Source organism: Rhipicephalus microplus, chromosome 1, assembly GCF_043290135.1.
Source record: "Rhipicephalus microplus isolate Deutch F79 chromosome 1, USDA_Rmic, whole genome shotgun sequence".
NCBI lineage: Eukaryota > Metazoa > Arthropoda > Arachnida > Ixodida > Ixodidae > Rhipicephalus > Rhipicephalus microplus.
Window position 1 is genome coordinate 35,699,633 of NC_134700.1, and position 24,221 is coordinate 35,723,853.

The window sequence follows — 24,221 nt, forward strand, 5'->3', positions numbered from 1 at the left end:
ATTCGCACCATGCACAAATCTAGGTCCGGCACGAGCCTATCATGTAACAACAGTACAGGCGCCCCACGTGTCAGCCAGCCAACATCTAACAGCATTTATCAAGCACAGACGGCCAGCTTGTCAGCGCATTATCACGGTGCGGAGAAGGCGAAACTACAGCGACAATTGCTACATGCGGGCAAAGTTGCCGTCACCACGAGCCCAGCATGAGCGCGCGCTATCTCTGCTCTGCGCAACAATGACGCACAACTCCATAGATAGACTTGCTACAAAATGTTTATCTTTCTGCGAAGCTGCCTGCTCAAGGTCAGTCAAGCTGCCTGCTCAAAGTCAGTCGTGCAAGCCTAGAATGCAACTACGCGTGTCATCGGGCATATCGCATTGCCGCTCAGTTCTTTTGAATACAATTAGAACATAAATGCGTCATTCCCACGAAAGCAGCCTTTCTTTTTCCCTTGAAACCGGCCTTTTAGGGTTAACGACCGCCACAAAAATATTAGCGGCAGTCACTAGAGCATCAATTTAGGCCATTAATCTGCGCCATACAATTGCATGTTTTCACAGATAAGATCCGGATCAAGATCTGAAAGCGAAATAGGCTTTACCGTTTTTAGCGTGCAAATAGACGGTACTTTTTGCGCGCTGCGGTCCAAGCAGTATCAAATTCGCCACGTTCGCACGCCACACTTAAGAGAAAATGTCAATAACAGAAACTTACCTTTCTTCATCGCATCATATCCCACCGCTGACGGCACACACGCGTAGTGGTAATGAAGAGTCGTCCAACAGTCCTTGGTGCTGGCGAGCTGAGACAGCAGCAATCGATTCACCAGCGCACTGCCCGCTTCCCTTCCGGAGTTACAGCAGCACTATCTCCGCTATCACTCAATCCGTACTGCGCATGTTGCCGCTAGATGTCCTCCGCTGCACTTCTCATAGTTTTATCGTTGCCATGGAGGAATGGGTGCCCTCAGACCCCGTTGTAGGTTGTGGTGGCGGCACTGGCTGACACCACCAAGGCCCGCGACAGCCATTCGGCGCATTTTGGCGCGATTTTCGGGATTTCTATCAGAATTGCACAAGCATTCTCATTTGTATCAGTTTGGCGCATTTGGCGCAGAAATGGAATCACTGTACATACCTAAAGGAAGCTAAAAGAAATGATAGATCAAACAATATTCAAGTTTTTGTGTGTCATGCCCGCAGAAGAGGATGTGCACAGATCAGAACACACTGGATGAGCCATGTACTGAATCGAATGCCTTTTTATAATTTACAAAAACCACACAGAAAGGTTGGCTATGTTCCAACAATGCTCAATTAACACATGTGCCATACGGGTCTTTAGAAGGTCGTTGAACCGATGGTTTATTGACTCAACTATCAAACAAGAGCTGCCACATTGGTGGTGTTGAGGGGCATTGAGTCAATAGTTTATTAAGCCAATGCAGCACCCCACAACTCCATTGAAATTTCTGTAGTCATTGAAGCGGCAACAGCGCGAATGTGCCCGCTCGTTTACAGTATGCTCATACGCACGATTAAAAAAAAGGAATCTAACCAGTGTGCTTCAAAAGCAGTATATAGGAGTGTTGTGAATTATTTATTAGAGTATTTTTGTCACTTTAAATGTGAGAACTGCACAAGCTCTCGACAACGACCCCGTGCTTGACTTCAGCATGCCGTTTTGCTTGTATCGCCTGCTAGTTTCGCTGCTCAACAACTTAAACGCTAAATATGCACTCATAACTGTAAGTAAACAATTTATTGAAATATTTAAACAACATCAACACATATATTTGAGTTTTGAAGTGAACTTATTTGATTTAACTATGGCTGACTGGGATTAAGAATATCATATTACAAATCAAGAGGAGATGGACATGGGCCGGACATGTAGCGTGTAGGCAGAATGACCGTTGGCCACTAAGGGTAACTTACTGGATTCCCAGAGAAGGCAAGAGGGTTAGGGGAGACAGAAAGTTAGGTGGGCAGATGAGATTAAGAAGTTCACGGGTATAAAATGGCAGCAGCAAGCCCAGGACCGAGATGACTGGCGGAACATGGGAGAGGCCTTTGTCCTGCAGTGGACAAACCTAACCAAATGCAAATCGATGTCATTTTTTTTCATTTTCCCGTAAGCGCGCCACTGTTCATCATACCTACTTTATCAATTCGCTTCCTCTCGATTCGGCTTCATTGTACAGGTATCTTGGTGTGCAAATGTACCCAACTCTTTCATTTGCACCGCACGTGCAGTCCATTTGCTCAAACCCTCTGCGCACGCTTGAATTTCTGCGCCATAATCTGAAATCAGCATCTCCTGACGTTAAAAAACTAGCATACTTAACATACGTACGCCCAAAGCTCGAATACGCATCGTCAATTTGGAATCCAGAATCCATCCCAGGCATATCTCGCTAACGAACTAGAATCAGTCCGTAACCGCACTGCCCGCTTTGTAACCTCACAGTTCTCCAGAGAAATCAGCGTCACCGCCCTAAAACAATCAATACAAACACCATCTCTCGCGTCACGCCGCCTAATCTCACGCCTATGCCTCCTGCACAGTTTCTTTTTCCGCCCAAAATCAAGACACGAACTTTTACAGCCTCCTAACAGAACTTCTTCTTGCATCAACTATTCTATCCCTATTGCACCAATCAACGGCCGTACATCTGCAATGAACGACTACTTTTTCCCCCAAGCAATTACACTTTGGAATCGCCGAGCCCATGTGACATAGGTATAGCTGAAAGATGATAAGGACGTGATCCACCATGGAGAATTCCTTCACAACAAAAGGCTGTACTGCAAGTTTACAGAAGTCCTCGTATTACACCAGTTCTCATTTGCTGTCAGTTGAACTGTTTCATTACACAAGGTTTTCACCTAACAAGATTCAACTGTGCTCATTTCTCTGTATAAAACCTCATGAAACACAACATACTGGTCTACAGTAACTGCTTACAAAAGTCAGGAAAAGTTAAACAAAAGACATTACTAGAATGATGCTCACCAGCTGGTCAGCTGATGGTCGCACCATGTGTGCCATCAGGCTGAGCAAGTCTTGTCGCTTGAGCAGGCGCAGCTCCACCAGCATGCCCTCGACACACAGCCGCCCGCTGCACCAGAGCGTGTAGACACTCTCGGAGTCCTTGACAAGGCCCCCTGCCTCAACCTCGTCCGGAGACAGTTCCTTACGACCATCGTCCCCTGCGCACAATGTAGTCACTATGTGTCCCCCTTTTGCCTATCCAGATGATGGTTTGAAGTAAAAAAACAGGCTGATTTTTAAAACTCATGAGGGAGCACAGTGCAGCATTTTGGAAGGAGGTGTGTGAATGTAGAGCACAAACAAAAGGCCATGTTCTTGAAGCAAGCACCTACACCACCAAGCACCAGATCAAGGTACAAAAAGTATCGAGCCTTATTTTTCGCTACACAAAGAAATAAAGTAGGAGAGTATTCCTCTGGTGAAAATGTGGAGGGCACATTAATGCACAAGCAGGAATTTGTTTTGCAACCAGAGAAAGCGTGAGTCACGGCATGTCTGCTCATAAACGAGGGCATGTAGCGAGGGCTTGCGAGATTCTGGTAAGTTGATTATATGTTGGTTTGAGTGGCGCAAGAGCCATGTTTGGCCAAAAAGCACCATGAAAAATAATGAAAGAATAAGCATGGTCAGTGATTTATAGATACATACAGGATGTGAGCTATGATGCTGCTATAGAACTTTTTCCCAGGCGAGGGGGGTGCTATTTTACTGAACACGTTATTTGTGGCGCAAAGCTTGGGTCATGAGAACAGGAAAGAAAGACAGATAAGTGCCAACTACCAACTGTTTATGCTACCAACTGTTAATTAACAGCAAAGACTGTACGACAAGAAAACTTCCGAGCTCTGTAGATGCGAGAAGAAGTGACGACATACATGTCATATATATTTTACCAGAGTGGCATTGATTGATTGATTGATTGATTGATTGATTGATTGATTGATTGATTGATTGATTGATTGATTGATTGATTGATTGATATGTAGGGTCTAACGTCCCGAAACCACCATGTGATTATGAGACGCCGTAGTCGAGGGCTCTGGAAATTTCAACCACCTGGGGTTCTTTAACGTGCACCCAAATCTGAGCACACGGGCCTACAACATTCCCGCCTCCATCGGAAATGCAGCCACCGCAGCCGGGATTCGATCCCGCGACCTGCGGACAGCAGCCGAGTACCTTAGCCACTAAACCACCGCGGCGGGGCTGCCAGAGTGGGAAAATATATATGCGTCGAAAAGGATGATACAGAACAGTAAAATAAAAGACAAGCCTAATCAATGCATGAGTATCATAACACATGTGACGAATTCTCGATTGCCTCAAATCCCAGCCAGGTAATCATGTTATGACTAAGACAAAGCAACAGATGAGGTGCTTACGCAGTTATTACCTAGCAAGTTTATTTTTTCAGTTACTACTTGCTGACTTGTTCAGCGTCGTCTGAAAGTACACTGAACAGAAATACTGTTATGGTTGAATTAAAGGATAGGTGGATTTATTTCCAGGGTGAGGATGAAGTTCGGCAGTAAAGATGGAGCCCTCAGGCCGCACCAGACAACGTCGTCTTCCTCTTCTACCTCCCCGGCACGTCCTACAGCCCGGCTCATACTGTAGCAATCCCCAGTTCACAGACGAAGCCCGCTGGGCGAGTTTATGTCACTGGAGAGATGAAACTTCTTGAGGCGAGCCACGTGCACCAACTGCGTTCGATTTGACCGACGAGAAGGTGTCGCCAAGCGTGCCACAACGTACGTCAAGTCATTCAAGCGATCTACAACGACGTAGGGGCCTGTGTACTGTGGTAAAAACTTCTGACATAAACCAGCTTTTCGTTGGGGGGTCCACAACCACACGAATTCACCTTTGCGGAATGAAATAGCATCATGGCGTTGATCGTATTGTTGCTTGAAGCGACCTTGTGATGCCAGTGTTCGCAAGCGAGCAATTTGGCGGGCTTCTTCAGCCGGCACAATGTTTCGGCCAGGGACTCATCGGTATGGAGCTTAAATGGGAGCTTAAATGAAATTGTATCAAAGGAGCTGCGTGGTGATCGAGCGTAGAGCAGGTAGAAGGGCGTGAAGTCTGTGGTCTCGTGCTTCACTGTATTGTATGCATAAGTAATAAATGGTAAGATCTTATCCCAGTTTTTGTGATTGGACGCGACGTACATTGCGAGCATGTAAGTAAGAGTTAGATTGGTACGTTCTACAAGGCCATTCGTCTGGGGATGGTATGGTGTCGAATGTCTGAACTGTGAAGTGCAGAGGCGAAGCAATTCTTCCACAGCGTCCACGATGAATTGGCGACCACGGTCACTGATGATTACTTGAGGTGGACCATGGAGAAGAACAATGGAGCGTAACAAAAAGGCAGCGACGCCATCAGCTGTAGAAGATGGTATCGTAGCGGTTTCGGTGTATTTGGTAAGGTGGTCGACGCACACTATTATCCAGCGGCTGTTGTTTGAAGATCGCGGAAAGGGGCCCCATAGGTCGATGCCCACTTGCTCGAAAGGCGTAGTAGGGGGTTCTACGGGATGAAGAAGGTCGTGCAGTGCACTGGGAGGTCATTTGTGGCGCTGGCAATTCTCGCAGCTCGAGACGTAATGTTTCGTAAAATCTCGCATTCGGGGCCAGTAAAAACGCTCCTGCACTCGATACAGGGTGCGAATGAAACCAAGGTGTCCTGACGTTGGATCATCGTGCATAGTACAGAGAACGTCGCATCGAAGACTTTGAGGTACAACCAGTAAATAACGTGCGCCTGTTGCTGAGTAATTCGTTTTGCACAACAGCTCATCACGAATGCGAAAGCGACCACTGCCTTTGAGATTCCAAGTGTCAATGAACAAAGGTTCGAAAGATAAATCATTCAATTGTTCTCGTTTGAAGGTATTGGCGTCAAGAAACGTGTGAGAGACCGCAGCAAAACAGATGTCAAGAGTATTCGCACTGTCCTCCGTCGTGGTCATAGGTAGGCGAGAAAGGAAATAAGCGTCCGAATGACGTCGTCCACTTCTGTAAGAAATGCTGAAGTCAAATTCTTGAAGGAGTAAAACCCATCGAGCAAGGCGGCTAGAAGGGTCTCGGAGGGTAACAAGCCAACATAATGAATGATGGTCTGTCACAATCGTGAATGGACAACCGAAGAGGTAACATCAAAAACTTCTACATGGCGAATACAGCCGCTAAACATTCTTGCTCTGTCACCGTATAATTCATTTCAGCCTTGCTTAGAGATCGACTCGTATAGGCAACAACATGCTCTGCATTATCATGGCGCTGAACAAGCATACCTCCGATGCCAATTCCACTTGCATCACTGTGCACTTCTGTAGAAGCAGAAGGATCAGAATGACAAAGAATAGGCTCAGATGTTAGTCGAAATTTCAGTTCAGAAAATGCGGCATCACAATCAGGTGTCCATTCGAATGGGCTGTCTTTTCGCAACAAGCTCGTCAGTGGGTGTACTACGTTCGCGAATCGGGGCACAAAGCGGCGAAAGTAGGAACATAGGCCCAAAAAGCTGCGAAGTTCCTTCAGTTTCTGGGGTGGTTTGAATGTGCCGACTGCTTCGATTTTGTGGGGATCCGGCCTGACATCATCTTTGTCAACTAGGTGACCGAGGACTAAAGCTTGTGGTTCACCAAACCGGCACTTCTTCAATCAGGTCTATCATCAGCAATCAGGTCTATTGAAGAAAAGTACGAAACCGAGTGTAAGCAGTCAATAACATCGTCAATCCTAGGCAGCGGATATACATCTTTTTTGGTCACGGCGTTGAGTCTTCTGTAATCAACGCAGAACCGCCAGGCACCATCTTTCTTCTTAACCAAGATGACCAGTGCTGCCCACGGGCTACACGACTTTTCAATAACACCCTTCTTCAGCATTTCCTGAACCTGGTCGGCAATAACTTTTCGTTTTGATGACGACACTCGGTAAGGCTTTTGTCGGATCGGATGGGCAGTGCTGGTGTCAATCCTATGGTGAGTGCGAGAACATGGTAAAGGTAGTGGCTTTTCCTCTTGGCAAAAGTCAAACACAGAAGCATGTCACCTCAACAGATGGCGTAACGTCTGCTGCTCGTGTGACCGCAAAGTGGCACTAATCATGCCTAGGATCTGCGACTCGTAAGAGCAACTGCGCTTGCCAGAGACTGTACCTTTCTCTGGCTTCTCCTCTTGGCAAAAGTCAAACACAGAAGCATGTCGCCTCAACAGATGGCGTAATGATTGCTGCTCGTGTGACCGCAAAGTGGCGCTAATCATGCCTAGGATCTGCGACTCGTAAGAGCAACTGCGCTTGCCAGAGACTGTACCTTTCTCGCTTTCATCGATGTTAACGACCGCTACAGAACCTTCAGTGGAATCATCGAAGACGCCAAGCTTCCTTCCTCGAGAGAGCACAACCGGCATTGGCGAACAATTCAGTGCCCACAGAAAGGTTGCTCCTTCATCAACAGATACCAAACAACGAGGGACGAGTATTCCTTTCTTAGCGCATTGAACGATGGCAGGTTCAACGATGGCGTCAAAAGATGTGGAAGATTCTGGGGCGAACACCGAAACTGACCTCATTGACCATGGCGGCACTGTCAGCTCATCAGAAACAATCACAGCGTCCTTCGCGGCCTCCGGCGCTTCATCGACAAGGGTAGGAACAATGTCACCGCTGACGGAAAGCTCATCGCTTCTGCAGTCGACGAAAGCGCCACATCCTTGGAGAAAGTCAAGACCGAGAATCACATCATGGGTACAATGTTGCAGCACAAGAAACTCTGTTAGGAACACCTTTCCTGCCAATAAGACATTGACGGCACAAACTCCGACAGGATGAAGTACTTCCCCACCAACACCACGAAACCTTGTTGATTCACCCCAAGAAAACATAACTTTGCGGCCAATGCGATTTTTGAAAGAAAGACGCATAACTGATATCGTATCACCAGTGTCCACCAAAGCACTTGTATCGAAGCCATCTATTTCCACATGTATCTTGTTCTTGGACATTATAACTGGCCGAGGCATCTCAGGCAAATCCTGTAGTGAGACCTCACCTCCATCGGTCGCCCTGGCTAGTTTCTCGGCGGCGGCGATGACAGGCGTCGTTCCTGCGAAGGGGAACGATGCAGTTGGCCAGATGAAGCGTCAAACTACGGTCAGAAGCGGGAGAACTGCCACGGTGATTTCCCCGCCGTGAGGTACTCCTGGAATAGGCGGGCCAATGACCGTTGTTGTGACCAGTGCCCGCTGGCGGAAACTCTGATGGGGAACGATATCGGGATGTCGGCTCTCTCTGTCGACGACAGAACCAAGCTATATGCCCGACGATACTGCAATGGTAGCACACAGGGGCTTGGCGGTATGCATTGTACTCCTGGAAGGCATTGCGCTGACATGGTGGTGGTACGGGTACATCTTCGTTCGGGTCGTAATAGGTGTTGGCTGGCTGATGGGGGTAACTGAAGCGTTCTTCGTACCTCGACAGCGGGTAGTTATTGCGCTGTGACCTCGGTGGTGAGGGTGGCCTGTAGTTGCAGTCATCGTTGCCTGCTGCGGCAATTGACACAGAAGGGCGAGAGGGGGGCGGTGCGGGTGTAGGTTCGTACGGCGTCGGGCGAGCGTGTCGAGTGAGCTCTTCTCGAAAGATCTGGCGTATTGTCGACGCGAGATCAAGCGGCGTGTATTTGTCAACACTTGCCACGGTGGTTACATTCAGTAGGCGACCAAACTTGGGGCTGACACGTTGCATCTTAAGGGTCTCGAATGTGCGACACTGGCTTATGACGTCGGTTACCGTAGCAAGGCTGTCTTTGCTGATGAGGAACTGATACACGTCCTCGGCAATGCCCTTTAACAGGTGGCCAACTTTGTCTTCCTCTGACATAGAAGGGTTGACAATCTTGCAGAGCTTCAAGATTGCCTCGACATAGGTCGTGCACGTCTCTCCTGGGATCTGTGCTCTCTACAATACCGTTTGTTCCGCCTGCTTTCTCTTAGCTACAGAGTCTCCGAAGCACGCTCTTATTTCGGAAACGAAGCGATCCTATGATGTGAGGGCATCTTCGTGATTCTCGCACCACACGAGTGCTGTTTCCGTTAAGAAAAATACTACATTGGTCAGCTAGGTCACCGCGTCCCACTGGTAGTATTTGCTCACCCGTTTGCAGTGTCTGAGCCAGGGATCCACGTCCTCGCCAAATTCGCCACCGAATGTGCGAGGCACTATCAGATCCTGACGCAACCAGGGACCAGCGGTGCTGCTGGGACTGGTAGAAGGTCTGCAGCTGCGGGGATCCAGTTTTCTTTTTCGCCGTGAGACATCTCAGCTGCCAGTGATAACGGGGGCAGTCCAGCAAGGCGGCGGCTTCGTCATAGATCACGTGCTTGAAGCGTCATGTTGCTTGGTTGATTACCCAGCTCCTCCACCACAAAACTGTTACGGTTGAATTAAAAGATAGGTGGATTTATTTACAGGGTAAGGATGAAGTTCGGCAGTTGCGGTAAAGATGGAGTCCTCAGGCCGCACTAGACAACGTCGTCTTCCTCTTCTATCTCCCCGGCACATCCTACAGCCCGGCTCATACCATAGCAATATTGTAATAATACATACGTAGATAAATACCAAGCTTTCCCATCAAAAGTCGTCACAAGATGTATTTGAAATAAAATAAGTGCAAATTACTCAACCATCGAATCCTGATAGGGTGCGGTGGAGACACTGTACAAAAGACTTACAGAGTCCTTTATGCATTTCCCTAAGATTACTCGAAGGCAAAAGCCATCTTTTTTTTTTTTCTTTCAGTCAATGTACTGTTCCTTCCCCGTCTCCCTCCTAATGCTTCCTGGGTGTAACCTGGTATTGCGTTACCTCCAGGATCAGAAGCATTCAAAGTTTTTTACACATAACTTGGTTTTACATTGCTTCCGTGATTGGCCTACCGATCCGAAAAGCTATGTCAAGTGACAATGTCTTGTGATGATATAATCATGTGACAGTTACGTTACAAAGTTACGAATTCTGGCAGTCTGTGACATCATTGCAATGAGATGAGGTGATGTCATGATGTTAGGGTTTTTCGCACCACTCGTGTTGACAATATAACCATGATGATGATAATGGTGATCAACACTCCCGAACACAACGCCACCTACAGCTCAATACATGTGACCCCGAAAAATGGCTTCAGTGAAGAACACGTGCGCTATGCAGCGCAAACAACTTCACAGGGGGTGTCAACACCCCCTCACATGTTTTGCCACGCCATTCAAGCAATCAGAGCTGATCCAGTTGACGCTACCACTCCAGCGGGCGCTCTCGCTTAGCAGGCGCTCTTACTCAGGAGCCCAGGCTAAGCACACCAGCTGGGGTGATCGAGTCAAGCAGAAGCCTCTTAAGGTAACGAAGGGTTTGCCGACAGAGCAGAGGGATCCTAGAGTTTTGCACATAGAACGGGAAAATGTGCAGCTCAGAGTCGCGTTGGAGCACCTAAGGGCCCAGTTTGAGTCCTTTTCCAAATCGCATTCATCCCCGCCGGCCGCCAGCAAGGTCCCTGCGTAGACACCTGCGGGAATGCGATCCACCGTGAAGCAGGGCCTTGTAACTCCCGTTGAGGGAGAAAATATGAGATTGCAAACTCCATGAATCGGTAAATAGACTTAGGTGCAGTCATGACCTTAATCGAAACAGTGAGTGCTCTCACAAACAGGATCGATAACCTCGACCCTGTACTAGAATAAGCCTCAGAGACTCTAACTCCAGGTTCTCCGGGGCGCTCATAAGTGATCACCATTCAGAACCGGAGGGTTTTAGATAAGGTTCACCCTATGAAAGACCAAGCAATAGCTTCAAACACAGCGGGTCACGATAACAAATTCCTAAACTGGCAATGAAACTTTGCCACGAGTTCCTCCTGAAAAAAGCGATCCTGCAGCGGTTTGTTTCCAACAACATAAGCCACCCGTAATTTTACTTCAGGAAACTTAGGAACGCAGTTTCGCTGCAGGGTTACAAGTCTCACTCGGACTTTGGTGACTGCAGGAGGGGCATTTGCTCTTTGTGTCCAAGCGATGTTCTCTTCTAGTACACTTAATGCACATGAACCACAGCAAGGTCAAGCATTCGCTGATTGAGATAATTCCCAATGCCTAGCTCAAATCCAGAACCTTTATTCTCAGTATATATAGCTCCCCAGGGGCCACAGACCTCAATTGCATCCCTCATGGCTAAGGTGTCCCACTTGTGGTCACGGGCGACTTTAACACCCCTAAATGCGAGTGGGGCTACCTGTGCTCCACAGCGAAGGGGAGTGATCTCCGGCAAATGGCCGCCTATCAAGCGCTTGTACTCTTGACGGAGCCATCATTTCCCACCAGAACAGGCAGTTGGATTACTAGGGACTCCACGCTGGACCATGTGGGGCCTCGAAGTGGTGAGCGCTACACTGTTGAAGTGAACGGAGACAGCAGACGCGGTCGAAATCGACCAAACCTAACACACAATTATTTAACTACTTTTGGAAACGACGATATCATCAGCCGTATTACATCACTCAACATCAATCGTGCACAACGTGACAAACAAGGTGGTGTCACGAACGCCTGACTCACCACGTGGGCCCACCGTAGACGGCCTGCGGTGCCGTCCACGGCAGACCCACCACTGGAGGCAACCGTCCACACTACCGCCCCACGCCATAAGAGACAAGCTTATTGCTTGCGCACCGCCACCAAGGCTTCCCCGCCAGGCGTCGCCGCCGGCACTAACGTTTTCTAACCATGATGATGATGATGGTGGCGATAAATGCTCATGAGCACAACGCCACCTACACCCCGGTAGTTGTAACCCGAAATGCAGCTTTTTTTTTCAACGTCGCCATGTGTGGCCTTTCTCCCTGTCTCTCCAAAGTAGACAGTGTTAATCATGCTCTCTGCGCCAATGACATCACGGTGTGGGGCCACGGCAGCAATGAAGGTAGAGTCAAGAAATCCCTGCAGGAGGCATTGAGCTGCACAGAATAATTCTTCGAGGGCGCAGGACTACGGCTCTCACCCTCCAAGTCCAAACTCATTGTGTCCCTCTACAATGACGGGGCGCACCCTCAAAGAAAGGTCCCTTTCAGTAAGGTCGACGTTTCCATTCGCACAACCGTCAGGCAGGTCATTCCGAGAGTTCATCTGCGTCCTCGGTATGCTGACCGAGTTGAACGGTTGTAACGAGCAAATGATTGCTTGTATTGCCAGAAAAATAGACAACATGATGAAGATCATAACCAGGATCTCCAACAGCTGTAGAGAGCTGGGGGAGGAGAACCTTCTCCGTTTGTATCACGTATTTTTAATTAGCCATATCACGTATGTGGCCGCCACTCATCGCTGGCATGGATACAAGAAGACAAAGCTTGAAGCACTGATGGATAAGAGCATCAAAAAAATTGCCCGCAGCTTCCCTCGGGGGAACACTGAGGAGGATGCGGACCATATAATTGGTTAACGGGGTGTTAAAGTGCGACTTACTTGGGTCGATGGCTAAATTGGTTAACGTGGTTGTGAAATGGGGTGTTAAATTGCGACTTACTTGGGTCGATGGCTAAATTGGTTAACGTGGTTGTAGGAGGGGGTGTTAAATGAGTGAACACGTACACACGTATGCGAAAGGGCGGCGCTGGTCGAAGGGACGTCGATCATTGTGTTTGTGGATTCGTTGGAATTCATTTCACCGCGACCTTGGACGTCGACGCGCCGTACAAACCAACCGACGAGCGGCAACTGAGCGAGCGAGCGCCGACCTTGAGTATATATACAGCACGACGGCGCATGCACTGTCAGCTGTTGAATGTTCTCGAAGCGCGACGCCACATGCGCGTCCACTGGAGAATCAGGAGAATTGTAGATGTCGAACGCGGTGTGTAGAGGAGGAAGGGTGCACAGATGGTGGAGGAGTGAAGCGCGCGCGGTGTGTAGAGGAGGAAGGGATGCACAGATGGTGGAAGAGTGGGCGACGGCGCGACGGCGCATGCACGCGCGTCAGCTGTCGAATGTTTGAGAAGCGGTGCGGACGGCGCGGACGGCGCACTACAAGGCGCGAGTATAAGATGCTCCGCATCTAAAAGATGCTCGGCACATCAATGGAAGCCTGCACGGATAAGCTTATGCAGCTACGAGTACGCAATACCCTCGATGAGGTTGTCGAAGCACAGCAGATGGTCCAGGTAACGAGGCTCTCTTCTTCGCCTGCAGAGCGGAGGGTCCTGGAGCCCCTGGCTGTTATCCCACTGCCATCAGGGACAGGCAGTGTGCGCTCAATACGCAGACCTGGGAGGCCCTCATAGTCTCACCAATCGTGCACAACTTGTACCTACACCACAATGTTGGCAGACAAAGGGCCAGGGCGACCCGCACTTCTCCATACCGTTGCCGGCTACCTGCAATCTGTCACATTCATCAACGCCATACAATACAAATCATCTGACCAGTTCGCGGTGCCCATGGTAGATTACAGAGGCAACCTCCTTAACGCCACTTCGGGGCAGGGCTCAATGCCGCAGATGGCAAGATAGGCGGCGGAGGCTCTTGCTTTGCAGGATGAAAGCAGACCACCAATCTATACATACTCTCCGGCGGCGGCCGAGCCTTCACCTCAAGTTCAGTATCAGTGGAGGCGGCCTCCATGCTTTGCAGCAGGAGCGGTGGCCTTCATGTCATCACTTGGTTCCTTTCTTATATGAGGCCAGCGGTCTCCCCAGTAGTTCTGAACACCAACAAGCTGGCCCACACTTGCACGCGCAAACTTATCCATCACATCGTGCAAGCAGTGCTCACAGGTGCAGATGCGGGGGCTCCACAAGGACTCACTCCAGACATTCAAGGAAGTGACAAAGCAATATAATAACCTCAGCAGGAGGGTATATCCCCCACCTGATGCCAGGCTCTCCAGGCCTCAGTCTTCAACCTTTCGCATGCTGCAGACGGAGTCTTATCCTGGTAAGCCAGGTTCAGCAGGTACGCAGACTCCTACAAGCCTGATTATCCAGGTTATGGAGATCCCTTTTAAACTTTAGAGCACATGCTCTGGCGGTGTCCCTTTTTACAGCACAACAATAGTCTTACCAGGGAAGCAGAGTGGGAAGAGGTTCGCAAGAGCTCCGACCTCACAGCTCAACTACGAGACACCCAGAAAACACACGACACGGCAATCACGCTCTCCTTATGGGAGAGAATTTGCCCGCAGTGGCTCCTCCCACGTAGGGGGACTTTCTTAGTTTCTTAGTCATCCATCAGGACCATAATGAAATCCAATCAGGACCATAATGAAATCCATTGTCCACCGTTGTCTGTCTGTCTGCCTGGGTCCACTGCAAAGTCACTCGAGATTCTTGTACTTTGTTATTAAATATGTAGCTGGTATTGCTAATTAAATGCATTTCATCATGTCATTTGGCAGCAGTGGCAGCACGCTACAGACACAGCATCCGAGCCTTGCTCTAAACTTTATTCAGCCATACCGTGAGGCCACAAGGGACCGCTTCCCTAGTACCCGCCAGACTGATGCCTTTTTGCCAGTGCAAGAGAAAGCCAAGCACGAAAAACTCTAGAATCTACAATCGCCAGATGTAGAGCCAGAACCGCTTCGCCAGCTGCATTAACAGGCCGACAGCAGTGTCAGCTACGGTGCATCGACAAGGGGCATAGCAGTCATTTTGGCAGCAACGGCAACGCATGACAGACACATTATCTGAGCTTTGCTCTAAATTTTTTTTAGGTTGGTGTACCATTTTTTTTTCGCACTTAACGATAGGCGATTCCCTGCCACTGCTGCCATTGACTTTGTTAAAGTGAGCATTATCTTGTTCATGTATCCCCCGTGATGTTGCGCATGCCGACAAGAACTTGGTGAGGGTGAAGAACGTATGGGTTGCAATGATTGCAAATATCTGTTTCATTTGAATGAGTACTCTGGTGTTTCAACAGAAATGCTCACTGCAAGGTCTAAGTCAAAAAAGGCATAGAAATGGCAGTGTAGTACGCAAAGGCGGTAACAAAAAAAATCAAGCTGACTCAAATGGACTAAGGGTGGACAAAACAGTAGCCGAGCCCTTACTGTCTTTGAATCAGAAGATATAGGTACTGCTTAGTTTACCTGATAAACTGGGAGCGCTAGAAACTTCTGTGCAAATGTTCTCAGATGAATTTTATGACTTCAACACTCGCTTGCATGTTCAAGAAAAACTGGTTAAAGACCTGGCAAAAAGGGTCGACAATCCTGAAAAAGAGAAAACTGGCGAAGCTTCAACAGGGATTAGATGACACATACATATCTCGAATTTTGCAGTCACCGATTAAACCAGGAAATACATGGTATCGCAGAAAGCGATAACAAGAATCTCTTGACTAATGTAATAGCATAGAAAAATGCGCAAGTTCGTTTGAGGACATTCTTAGTAACATTTCAACGCTTACACAGTGAACGAGAAAATGGAAGACGAGAAGACAAACAAGCTCATATTCAGAGCTCAGTTTTGAAAGTGTGACGTGGTTTATTCACGCTAGCTGTCAGGGAAGCTCAACAAACGTTAACCGTGAAGCACCAAGGAGCGGCGGGCATCAAGCAGCCAAAATACGGGCATGCGCGAGCTCGAGTCTGGTGCTGCTAATGACGCTGGTGCTTGCTTGCTTGCTCGTGTCCTTCGTCGTCGTCTTTCCTTCATAACATTTGCCTCCGGGGAATAGAGGAGCCATCCTGGCGACTTAAGGCGTTGGTAGTATAGCCGGGTCATAACAGGGCTTGATGCAAAGACGATTTCTTGGCTGTGACAAGCCGTCAGATGGTGTCAAGGACCCGACCTCGCAATTGACCAAGCAAAAATGTGGCTGGGGCCGTGATAGCGGGCCAATAACTTAGAGGACAGGCCAGGAGTATTCGGTAAGACCCAGAGCAAAACTAGGTCATCCGTTTGGAAAGTAGCATGAGGTCGGTCATTGTCACATATAAACTTCTGGCGACCTTGGTCCTCGCTCATAAAAAAAGGAGCCAACTATTGACAATCTTCAGTGTACCTGGGAATGTCAGAAATCGGACAGTACTCGCAGACGTCAGGTGTGTAAGGAAGCATGGTGTCAAAGATGCATGATGGTTTGCATCCGTATAAAAGAAAGAACGGTGAGAATCCTGTGGTCGCTTGCGTTGCAGTGTTCTACAGATATGTGAGGAAAGGAAGGACGGCGTCTCAGTTTTCATGGTCGGATGCGGTGTACATCGTCAGCGTATCACCGAGAGCACAGTTAAATCGTTCGGTTAGGCCATTGGTTTGTAGATGATATGCGCTGGTCTTGCAGTGAACAATGTCACACTGAACGAGCAATGTTTCCACGGCTTCGGAGAGAAAAACACGTCCTTTGTTGCTCAGAAGTTTGCGGGTGCGCCGAGGCACAGGACGAAGTTGCATAGGATAAAAAACGCAACTTCTCTGGCTGCTGTGGGCAATGCTGTCGTTTCTGCATAACGCGGAAGGTGGTCTACATCAACGATGATCCACCTGTTCCCAGAAGTGGTCGAGGGAAGCTGGCCGTACAAATCAATGCCAACGCAGTCAGATGAACGCGCCGCACATGGGAGAGATTGAAGTGTACCGGTGGCTCGTTGAGGGGGAGCCTTTCTTCACCGACAGGCAGTACAAGTGCGAATATACTTGCATACATACTGACACTTCTGACACAAGCAGGTGTAGGTCTTGAGAACGCCAGCGTGAGCGCTTTGCGGATTGGCATGAAAAGCAGCACGCATTTGCATGTGCATGTGGCAAGGTATCACAAGCAGCCACCTCCGGCCACCGATAGAGGAGGCCATCTCAAAAGGCCAAATGTGGCGCTTGACAACGTAGAGCTCTGGAAGCAAGGTAAGCTGATGGATCTGCCAGAAAGTCGAGCAGGTGACAAATCCACGTATCCTCCCGTTGCTCCACTAACATGTCGTGACGTCGACTGGCGAGACGGAAACGGACGGTGAAGCCGTGGCGAGTGCTAGAGGTGAACGGGAAAGAGCGTCCGTGTCAAAGTGCTTGCAGCCTGATCGGTATACAACACGAACGTTGTAATCTTGTAGCCTCCGCACTCAGCGACCGAGTCATCCCAATAAATCTTTCAGCAACGAGAGTAAACACAGAGCCTGGTGATCCGTGACAATGTCGAACGGGCGGCCATAAAGGTACAGACGGAACTTAGCCAAAGCCCAAATTATGGCGAGGCATTCCTTTTCTGTGATAGATTAATTGCACTCGGCTTTCTTCAGAGTTCGACTCGCGTAAGCGACGATGTATTCTTGGTACCCCGGCTTTTTTTGAGCCAACACGACGCCAAGGCAGACACCGCTCGCGTCAGTATGAGTACCCATTGCCGCATCTAGGTCAAAGTGTCAGAGTATCAGAGGTGATGCAAGTAGTGCCGAAGTGTCTCGAAAGATGTGTCGCACTCTTGTGACCAAGCAGACAGGCCGTTGGATGTTGTCACAAGGTTGGTAAGAGGGGCGATGATGGAAGCGAAGTCGCGCACGAATCGGCAAAAGTAAGAACAAAGCCCAATGGAACCTCAGAGTCTCTTCATGCAAGTGGACTTGGGGAATTGGGTCACGGCACGGTGCTTCGCTGGGTCTGGCAGAACGCCTTCTTTGCAAATGATGTGACCCAGTGTCATCAACTGGTGTGTACAAACTGACACTTCTTTATATTGAGTTAAGACCAGCAGAGCTGAAGCACATCAGAATCTCCTGAAGGCGAAGAAGGTGAGTTGAAAAATCCCTAGAAAAGACTACGATGTCGTCCATGTAGCAAAGGCAAGTGTTCCACTTGTAGCCACAAAGGACGTTGTCCGTCATCTGTTCGAGTGTAGCTGGAGCATTGCACGATTCGAACGGCATGACGTTAAAATCGTAGAGTCCATCAGGCATGACGGAAGCGGTCTTCCAACGGCCAATGCCAGCCATCGGGGCTTGCCAATACACTGAGTATAAATCTATGGACGAGAAATATTCTGCGCTTTGTAAGCAGTCGAGAGCATCATCAATGCGCGGAAGCGGGTACACATCCTTCTGGGTTATCTCATTGAGGCGGCGATAGTCGACACGGAATCTCATGGTTCCATTCTTTTTGCGCACAAGGATCACAGGAGAGGGCCAGGGGCTTTGGGACGGCTGAATCACTTCGCGTTAAAGCATGTCGGCAACTTGTTCGTTATTAATCTAGCACTCCGCCGCGGGAACTCTATAGGGTCATTGGCGTAATAGAGCATGGGAACCGGTGTCGACGTGGTGAGTAACGCTCTTCGTGCAGCCCGAAGTTGGCCGGGCGCAATCGAAAGATGAGCCAAAGTCGTGCAGAAGAGCGAGAAGTTAGCTGCAATACGATGGCGGCAGGTCGTCGCCAATAAAAGGGCAAAACTTATCTGTCTTTGACCCCTGAAGAAAATTTTAAAGATGTTTCGTCTCTGCTGAAAAGAGTTTGTTCACAATGATGAACGAAGTACAGTAAACCAGGCTAAAGTAGTAAAATAATGTGGTGGAAGCAGCGCACCTACCACTGAGAAGTAGTTCCATTATCCCTAATAAAATTAAATTCTGTGGTTGCAATCAACAGCGATCCAAACTGTGCCTATAAACCAGGTTTATGTCCTTTTCCAGTGCCTTCACATTATACCAATAAATTTGATGGCTGTTCTGCATATAGTGAAAGTGCATTACGTGCAACAGTTTTCTTTTTATATCAAAACCTCAAGTTTCACTCAAGTCTATGCTGTCACAGTCCTTAGATGAAATGCAGAAGATGATCCCAGGAAACATCTCCTTAGGAAGTCTCTCTGACAAGTACAAGGAGCTGGCATAACTTTTGTGGTAGCATGTGGACAACTTGGATGTCATGACTAGAGGCCGGCTTTATAGGCACTAAAGAGCCGGATTTTCTGTGCCAAAAACAGGCGGGCAAAACAGTGTTTTAGGCCCCCAAATTTGTAAATATAGGCGCAATAAACATTCACGAATTTCAAATTTTCAAGGAAATACCTGTGGGATCTGTGTCTACGACAGGAAAGCAAATAGAATTTTTGTTTATGATAGTACAAAGGCACCAATGATTTATCATAGCAATGCATTTTTCCCCTCAGGGTTTGCTGAATACGGTCTCTCCATTTCTAGTCTAGCATGGCGAGTTAAGTGTCCCCGGTCGAATAAACATGTTCCTGGGTCTCTTGTTTTTTTTGGCATGGCTGAGAAGGACAACACAGGGGCAAATAGCCAGAGCGCTAATAGGCCAGAAGGGTCACTCTGCTTCGTATTAACTTGACCTAACCGTACAGGGTCAATTTCCGATAAGTTTCTGAACACCTTAAAGGGCTCTCATCCGGTTTGAGAATCTCGAGAAGGTAACCGGAATGCATGCGCTAAGCACTCACGATCTCATCTGCCAAGATTCGCAATGCTACACACCCCGGAAAGAGGTGAAATGTCAGACTGAACGTCCCTTGACCTTTATCTCACCGCACGTGCCCAGCATGGTGAAGGTGATGTATACAGTAGGGAATGGTCTTGCGTACGTCAAGTAGTACGTGACATTGCGTGAATTATACTAGGCCACGTGTGTAATTTACGCAATCTGTCGCCTGAATAGTGGTATGAAGGTCGAGAGAAATATTAAAGCATACAAATAGAATCTATGCGGTTTTTTTTTTTTTCAACTTCGTGTCGATAAAGATGCGAGACTATGCTGCCTCCATTTCGTTTGCGTTAGAAACTACGATTCCTCCATTTCGTTCGCGTTGGTGTTCTCACCGTTCACGTATCGTGCCAGTGCTAGCACAACACTTGGAGTGTTTTTAATGCATTGTGCCTTAGAGCAATTTTGCCAGGTAACATGAATACCGATCTCCATTTCTACTCGAAAGCAAGATATGAGGCTAAAAAGCATTCATATATCCATTGATTTTTAATATAGGCATTCATTGGGACTTATAAAAATTTAGGCCCAAACAACAAAAATAGGCATTTGTAGGCACTATAAAAACACTAAAATCCCTTAACCTCTTATCACCATATTCATGAACCAACATTAAGTTATGGCAGTAAGGCTACTTACAAAAAGATGAGAAAAGTGTAAGTATAAGAAAAGTGCAAGGTGCGTTTCAGGAACCTCCCTTATCATGTCATAAGGGCACCTTATGAAAGGCGTCCTTAACTCGCCAAGTATAGCCCCTGGGTGCGAGGGTAGGTAAATTTTCGCTACAAAATCATTCCCTCGAGCAGATATAAATTAGCTTTACTCCAAAAAACCTACTCCGAAAAACCTCCGACAGTATGCACAGAAGCAGCCAAACATAAACAATAGCAATGTTTGTTTAGGCACCGGCAGCTTTTGGTAAAACACACATTTTTCGCCTGGCAACTCTTTTTCAACTCCTGTCGATGCAGGTCACTTTTGGTATTTCAGTGTCTCGTATGTTTTTGCTATGTTCGGTGGCGTTATCATGTTGGCTTCAGCATGTGCTGTTTTCTTTAGCTTTTTTTTTTTATTTCACTACATTTATTTGATATTTTCAGCCCTTCTACAGCTTTTTTTATGAAGTTGCATTTATTGTGAACCGGTGCACTGAAGATTTCTTTCCCGACGAAGGGGCTACGTCCTGACAGATTTTGTGAACAAGTACCAAGACGGACGTTGTGTGCCTTCAGAGAAAACGAGAAACGTGGAAGCAACTCGCAATATAATTCAATAGCTGACCAATTGTGCATCCGCGAACGGCTGACCAAACAACTAGAAAATTGTTTGTGCCACTTCGAGAAGTTTTACCAGTGCAGGAAAAAAGTGTTTTCGCAACCGTAGCGGGTATCCGCTCGCCTGTATACTCATGACACGGTCGGCTACGACACAGTGACAAGGCCATCGCTCCGAAGTTGAAATGTGCCCACTCTATAAGTGCGATGTAATTAGCAGCTGCATGAGACGAGACACAACGAACCCACGACCATGGATGGATATTTTCCTGAAGAAACAGCACAGCAAGCAAATTCTTCACAACACTTTTTGTGAAGCGGGGATGGCACAAGAATTCCTGCTTGTCATAGGTCTCAACCAGGTTCCGTCGATTAATATGTGGGGTTTAAAGTCCCAAAACCACCATATAGTTATGAGAGACGCCGTAGTGGAGGGCTCTGGAAATTTCGACCACCAGGGGTTCTTAACGTGCACCCAAATCTGAGCACACGGGCCTAAAACATTTCCGCCTCCATCGAAAATGCAGCCGCCGCAGCCGGGATTCGAGCCCGCGACCTGCGGGTCAGCAGCCGAGTACCTTAGCCACTAGACCATCGCGGCGGGGCTCAACCAGGTTCCGTCGATCGTTGAAGACTCGCCACAGTGATGACATGTACATGAACGCTGTGCCGTTCAATATTTCTTCTTTGCAGTCCACATAATAGACCGAATACGCAAAGTTGTCATCCCCCCACCATGCTCTTTAAGAAAGCCTTATGGTAGGTCTTATACATTACCTTAACCGAGCCTTACTTATATACGAGGAAAGTTCCATGATAAGTACAAGGTAGGTTCTCGAAACGCGTTAAGGGTGGACTTATGCATAAGATTAAACTAGGTTTATGAATACAGGGGTAAATATTTCTCATTCATGCTCATATATCAAAGCGACACAGTAGGTGTGCATGAAACAAAATAGGCATTTACCTATAATTCGGTCTCTAGCCATGACTGAGGAGAACATGGTCAAGGCTTTCACTCACACATTTTCGTGTCAGAATGCCTGCAATTTGGGCCTCTCTATAGTACAGGATATGAAAAAAGGAAGGAAAGCTTGATCTCTAGTGTTAATTGATTGATTGATATATGGGGTTTGACGTCCCAAAACCACCATATGATTATGAGAGACGCCGTAGTGAGGGGCTCCGAAAATTTCGACCACCTGGAGTTCTTTAGCGTGCACCCAAATCTGAGCACACGGGCCTACTGATCTCTAGTGTAATGAAGAAGTAGTAGGTCATGCAAAGCTCGGCAAACACATCATCAGTGCTAAGCACGAGACGCTCAGCCCAGACGTTGTCGCTCCTTTCGCTGGCTAGGCCTACGCTCCTACCTGGTCTCAAACAACAGTTCTGGCTGTCTCGGTTCTTTATTATATTTGGTGTAGTTTGCTGGGTCTCCTCGCAATCCTGGAGTTGCGAAGCCGGATTGGACCTGCCGCCATGAACACTGCATCTGCCACAAGCCCTCCACCTAAGGCTCCTCAGACCATCGTGTGCTCCGGCACGGTCCCTTAGCGGGACCTGCCCATATTAAGCGGTACTGACGATCATGACGTCGATCGCTGGCTGGCTACCTATGAACTCCTGAATGTCTTGAACAAATGAAGCCACGAGACTGGCCACCGTCTGCATTTACCTCAGTGGCTTCGGAACCATAAAACCGACGTTCCAACCTCGACAGCATTCAAGACAAAGTTCAGCGAAGTCTTCAGTCGTCCTGCTGTTCGCAAACTTTGTGCGGAGCAGTGCCTTTAGTCAAGATCTCAAATGCCTCGTGAGAATTTCACCAGTTACATAGAGAACGACATTTACTTGTGCAAACGCGTTGATGCGAATATGGCAGAGGTGGACCGCATCAAGCATAATTTTAAGGGTATTGACGAGGACGCATTCCAGATGCTCATTTCAAAAAGCCCGGCTACTGTCGCCCAAGTTACCGAGTTCTGCCAACGCTATGATAAGCTCCGCTGGCAACGTTTCGTCACCCGCCGTGCTGTCCGACATCAGCAATCGATGTCCGGCTTAACTCCCTCGCAAGATCCCATCCTTTTCTTGCAGATCAAAGATTTTGTGCGCGAAGAAGTTGCCCGCCAACTCTCGCTCATCTCCAGCCTATGGGAGCGCAGAGCCCCGCGTAGCCCTACACTCGCAAGATCCCATCCTTTTCTTGCAGATCAAAGATTTTGTGCGCGAAGAAGTTGCCCGCCAACTCTCGCTCATCTCCGGCCTATGGGAGCGCAAAGCCCCGCGTAGCCCTACACTACAGACTATTATACAAGACCAAGTGTCTGAGGTCCTTCCTCCGCAGCTGGTGCCACCAGGCAATGCACCATTAACGTACGCCGAAGCAGCAGCCCGACCACCACCACAGACGTTTGGAGCACCGGCTCCACTGCCTGCTCCTGTTTATGCCGCCCAGCTGCCACGACCTCCAGTCCACCTAGTCCCTAATCCATGGCGCACTGCCGACAACCGACAGATCTGCTTTTCGTGTGGTCTACCCAGACACATCGCACGCCTGTGCCGCCACCGCCCACTCGACTCGCGTGAAAACCCACGTCCATATGAGTACGACCACACGTACACTCCCTACACTCCAGACCCCAAATTGCACCTTCCTCGACCAGGCCACCGACCAGATTCTAATCGCTGTTCTCCTTCTCCACGTTGTCGCTCGCCCTCCTCGATGCTCTGACGTCCCCCTACAATCAACGCGGAAAACTAAATGACGCAGTTCCTGAGCCAAGAACTGCGTCCTCTTCGCAAAGCACAAGCCCTCTTTGATAAGACAGATGCTTGGGCTAGTTGGTGATTGGGAATCAACATATTTGCACAGAGCAAGACTACGAGTACTTACGGCGTAACTACAAAAGAAGAGAAAAGGACAGAAAGAGCCCTGACTTCAACTGAAATTTTATTAGCGAAAACGCTGGAAATTGATACTCGTGACAGAACATCACCACGCCATTGCGCAACCTATTGCACCACAGCAAGATAATCATCATCTCATTATATGGCTGCAACGCCACAGCTCAGCACAAGTTCACAATCTATTGTGTCAAAGCCAGAAACTCGATTTCTTTTTTAGTAATATGTTGGGCAAACGGGTCGGTGCCTGATTAAGCGTTTAAAAGAGCATCATTACAATATATACTCAGCTGTGCAAGGCCATTTGGGCATCCATTGTGGGGATTGTGGTTGCAGACCGGAATTTGAAAAGTGCACTGTTGCAGCCAAACACCATCACCAGCTAACACGAGAGATTATGTAGGCCAATGAAATGCAAATGCTGGGTGATCGATGTATTAGCATGCCTTCGCTTGCTCTGACTAAAAAAGAAATCGAGTTTCTGGCTTTGACACAAT

The 24,221-nt window shown here is 48.2% G+C and overlaps 1 protein-coding gene across 8 annotated transcripts in view; it reads right to left on the reverse strand.

Moving 5' to 3' along the window:
* LOC119178073 (PAT complex subunit CCDC47) overlaps positions 1 to 24,221 on the reverse strand; it is a 613,343-nt gene that overhangs the window by 447,440 nt on the left and 141,682 nt on the right. For all 8 annotated transcript variants that reach the window (XM_075894166.1, XM_075894179.1, XM_075894151.1 and 5 more), the window contains one exon: positions 3,020 to 3,216. In XM_075894166.1, coding sequence (XP_075750281.1) covers positions 3,020 to 3,216 — 197 coding nt within the window. The remainder of the gene's footprint in view (positions 1 to 3,019; positions 3,217 to 24,221) is intronic.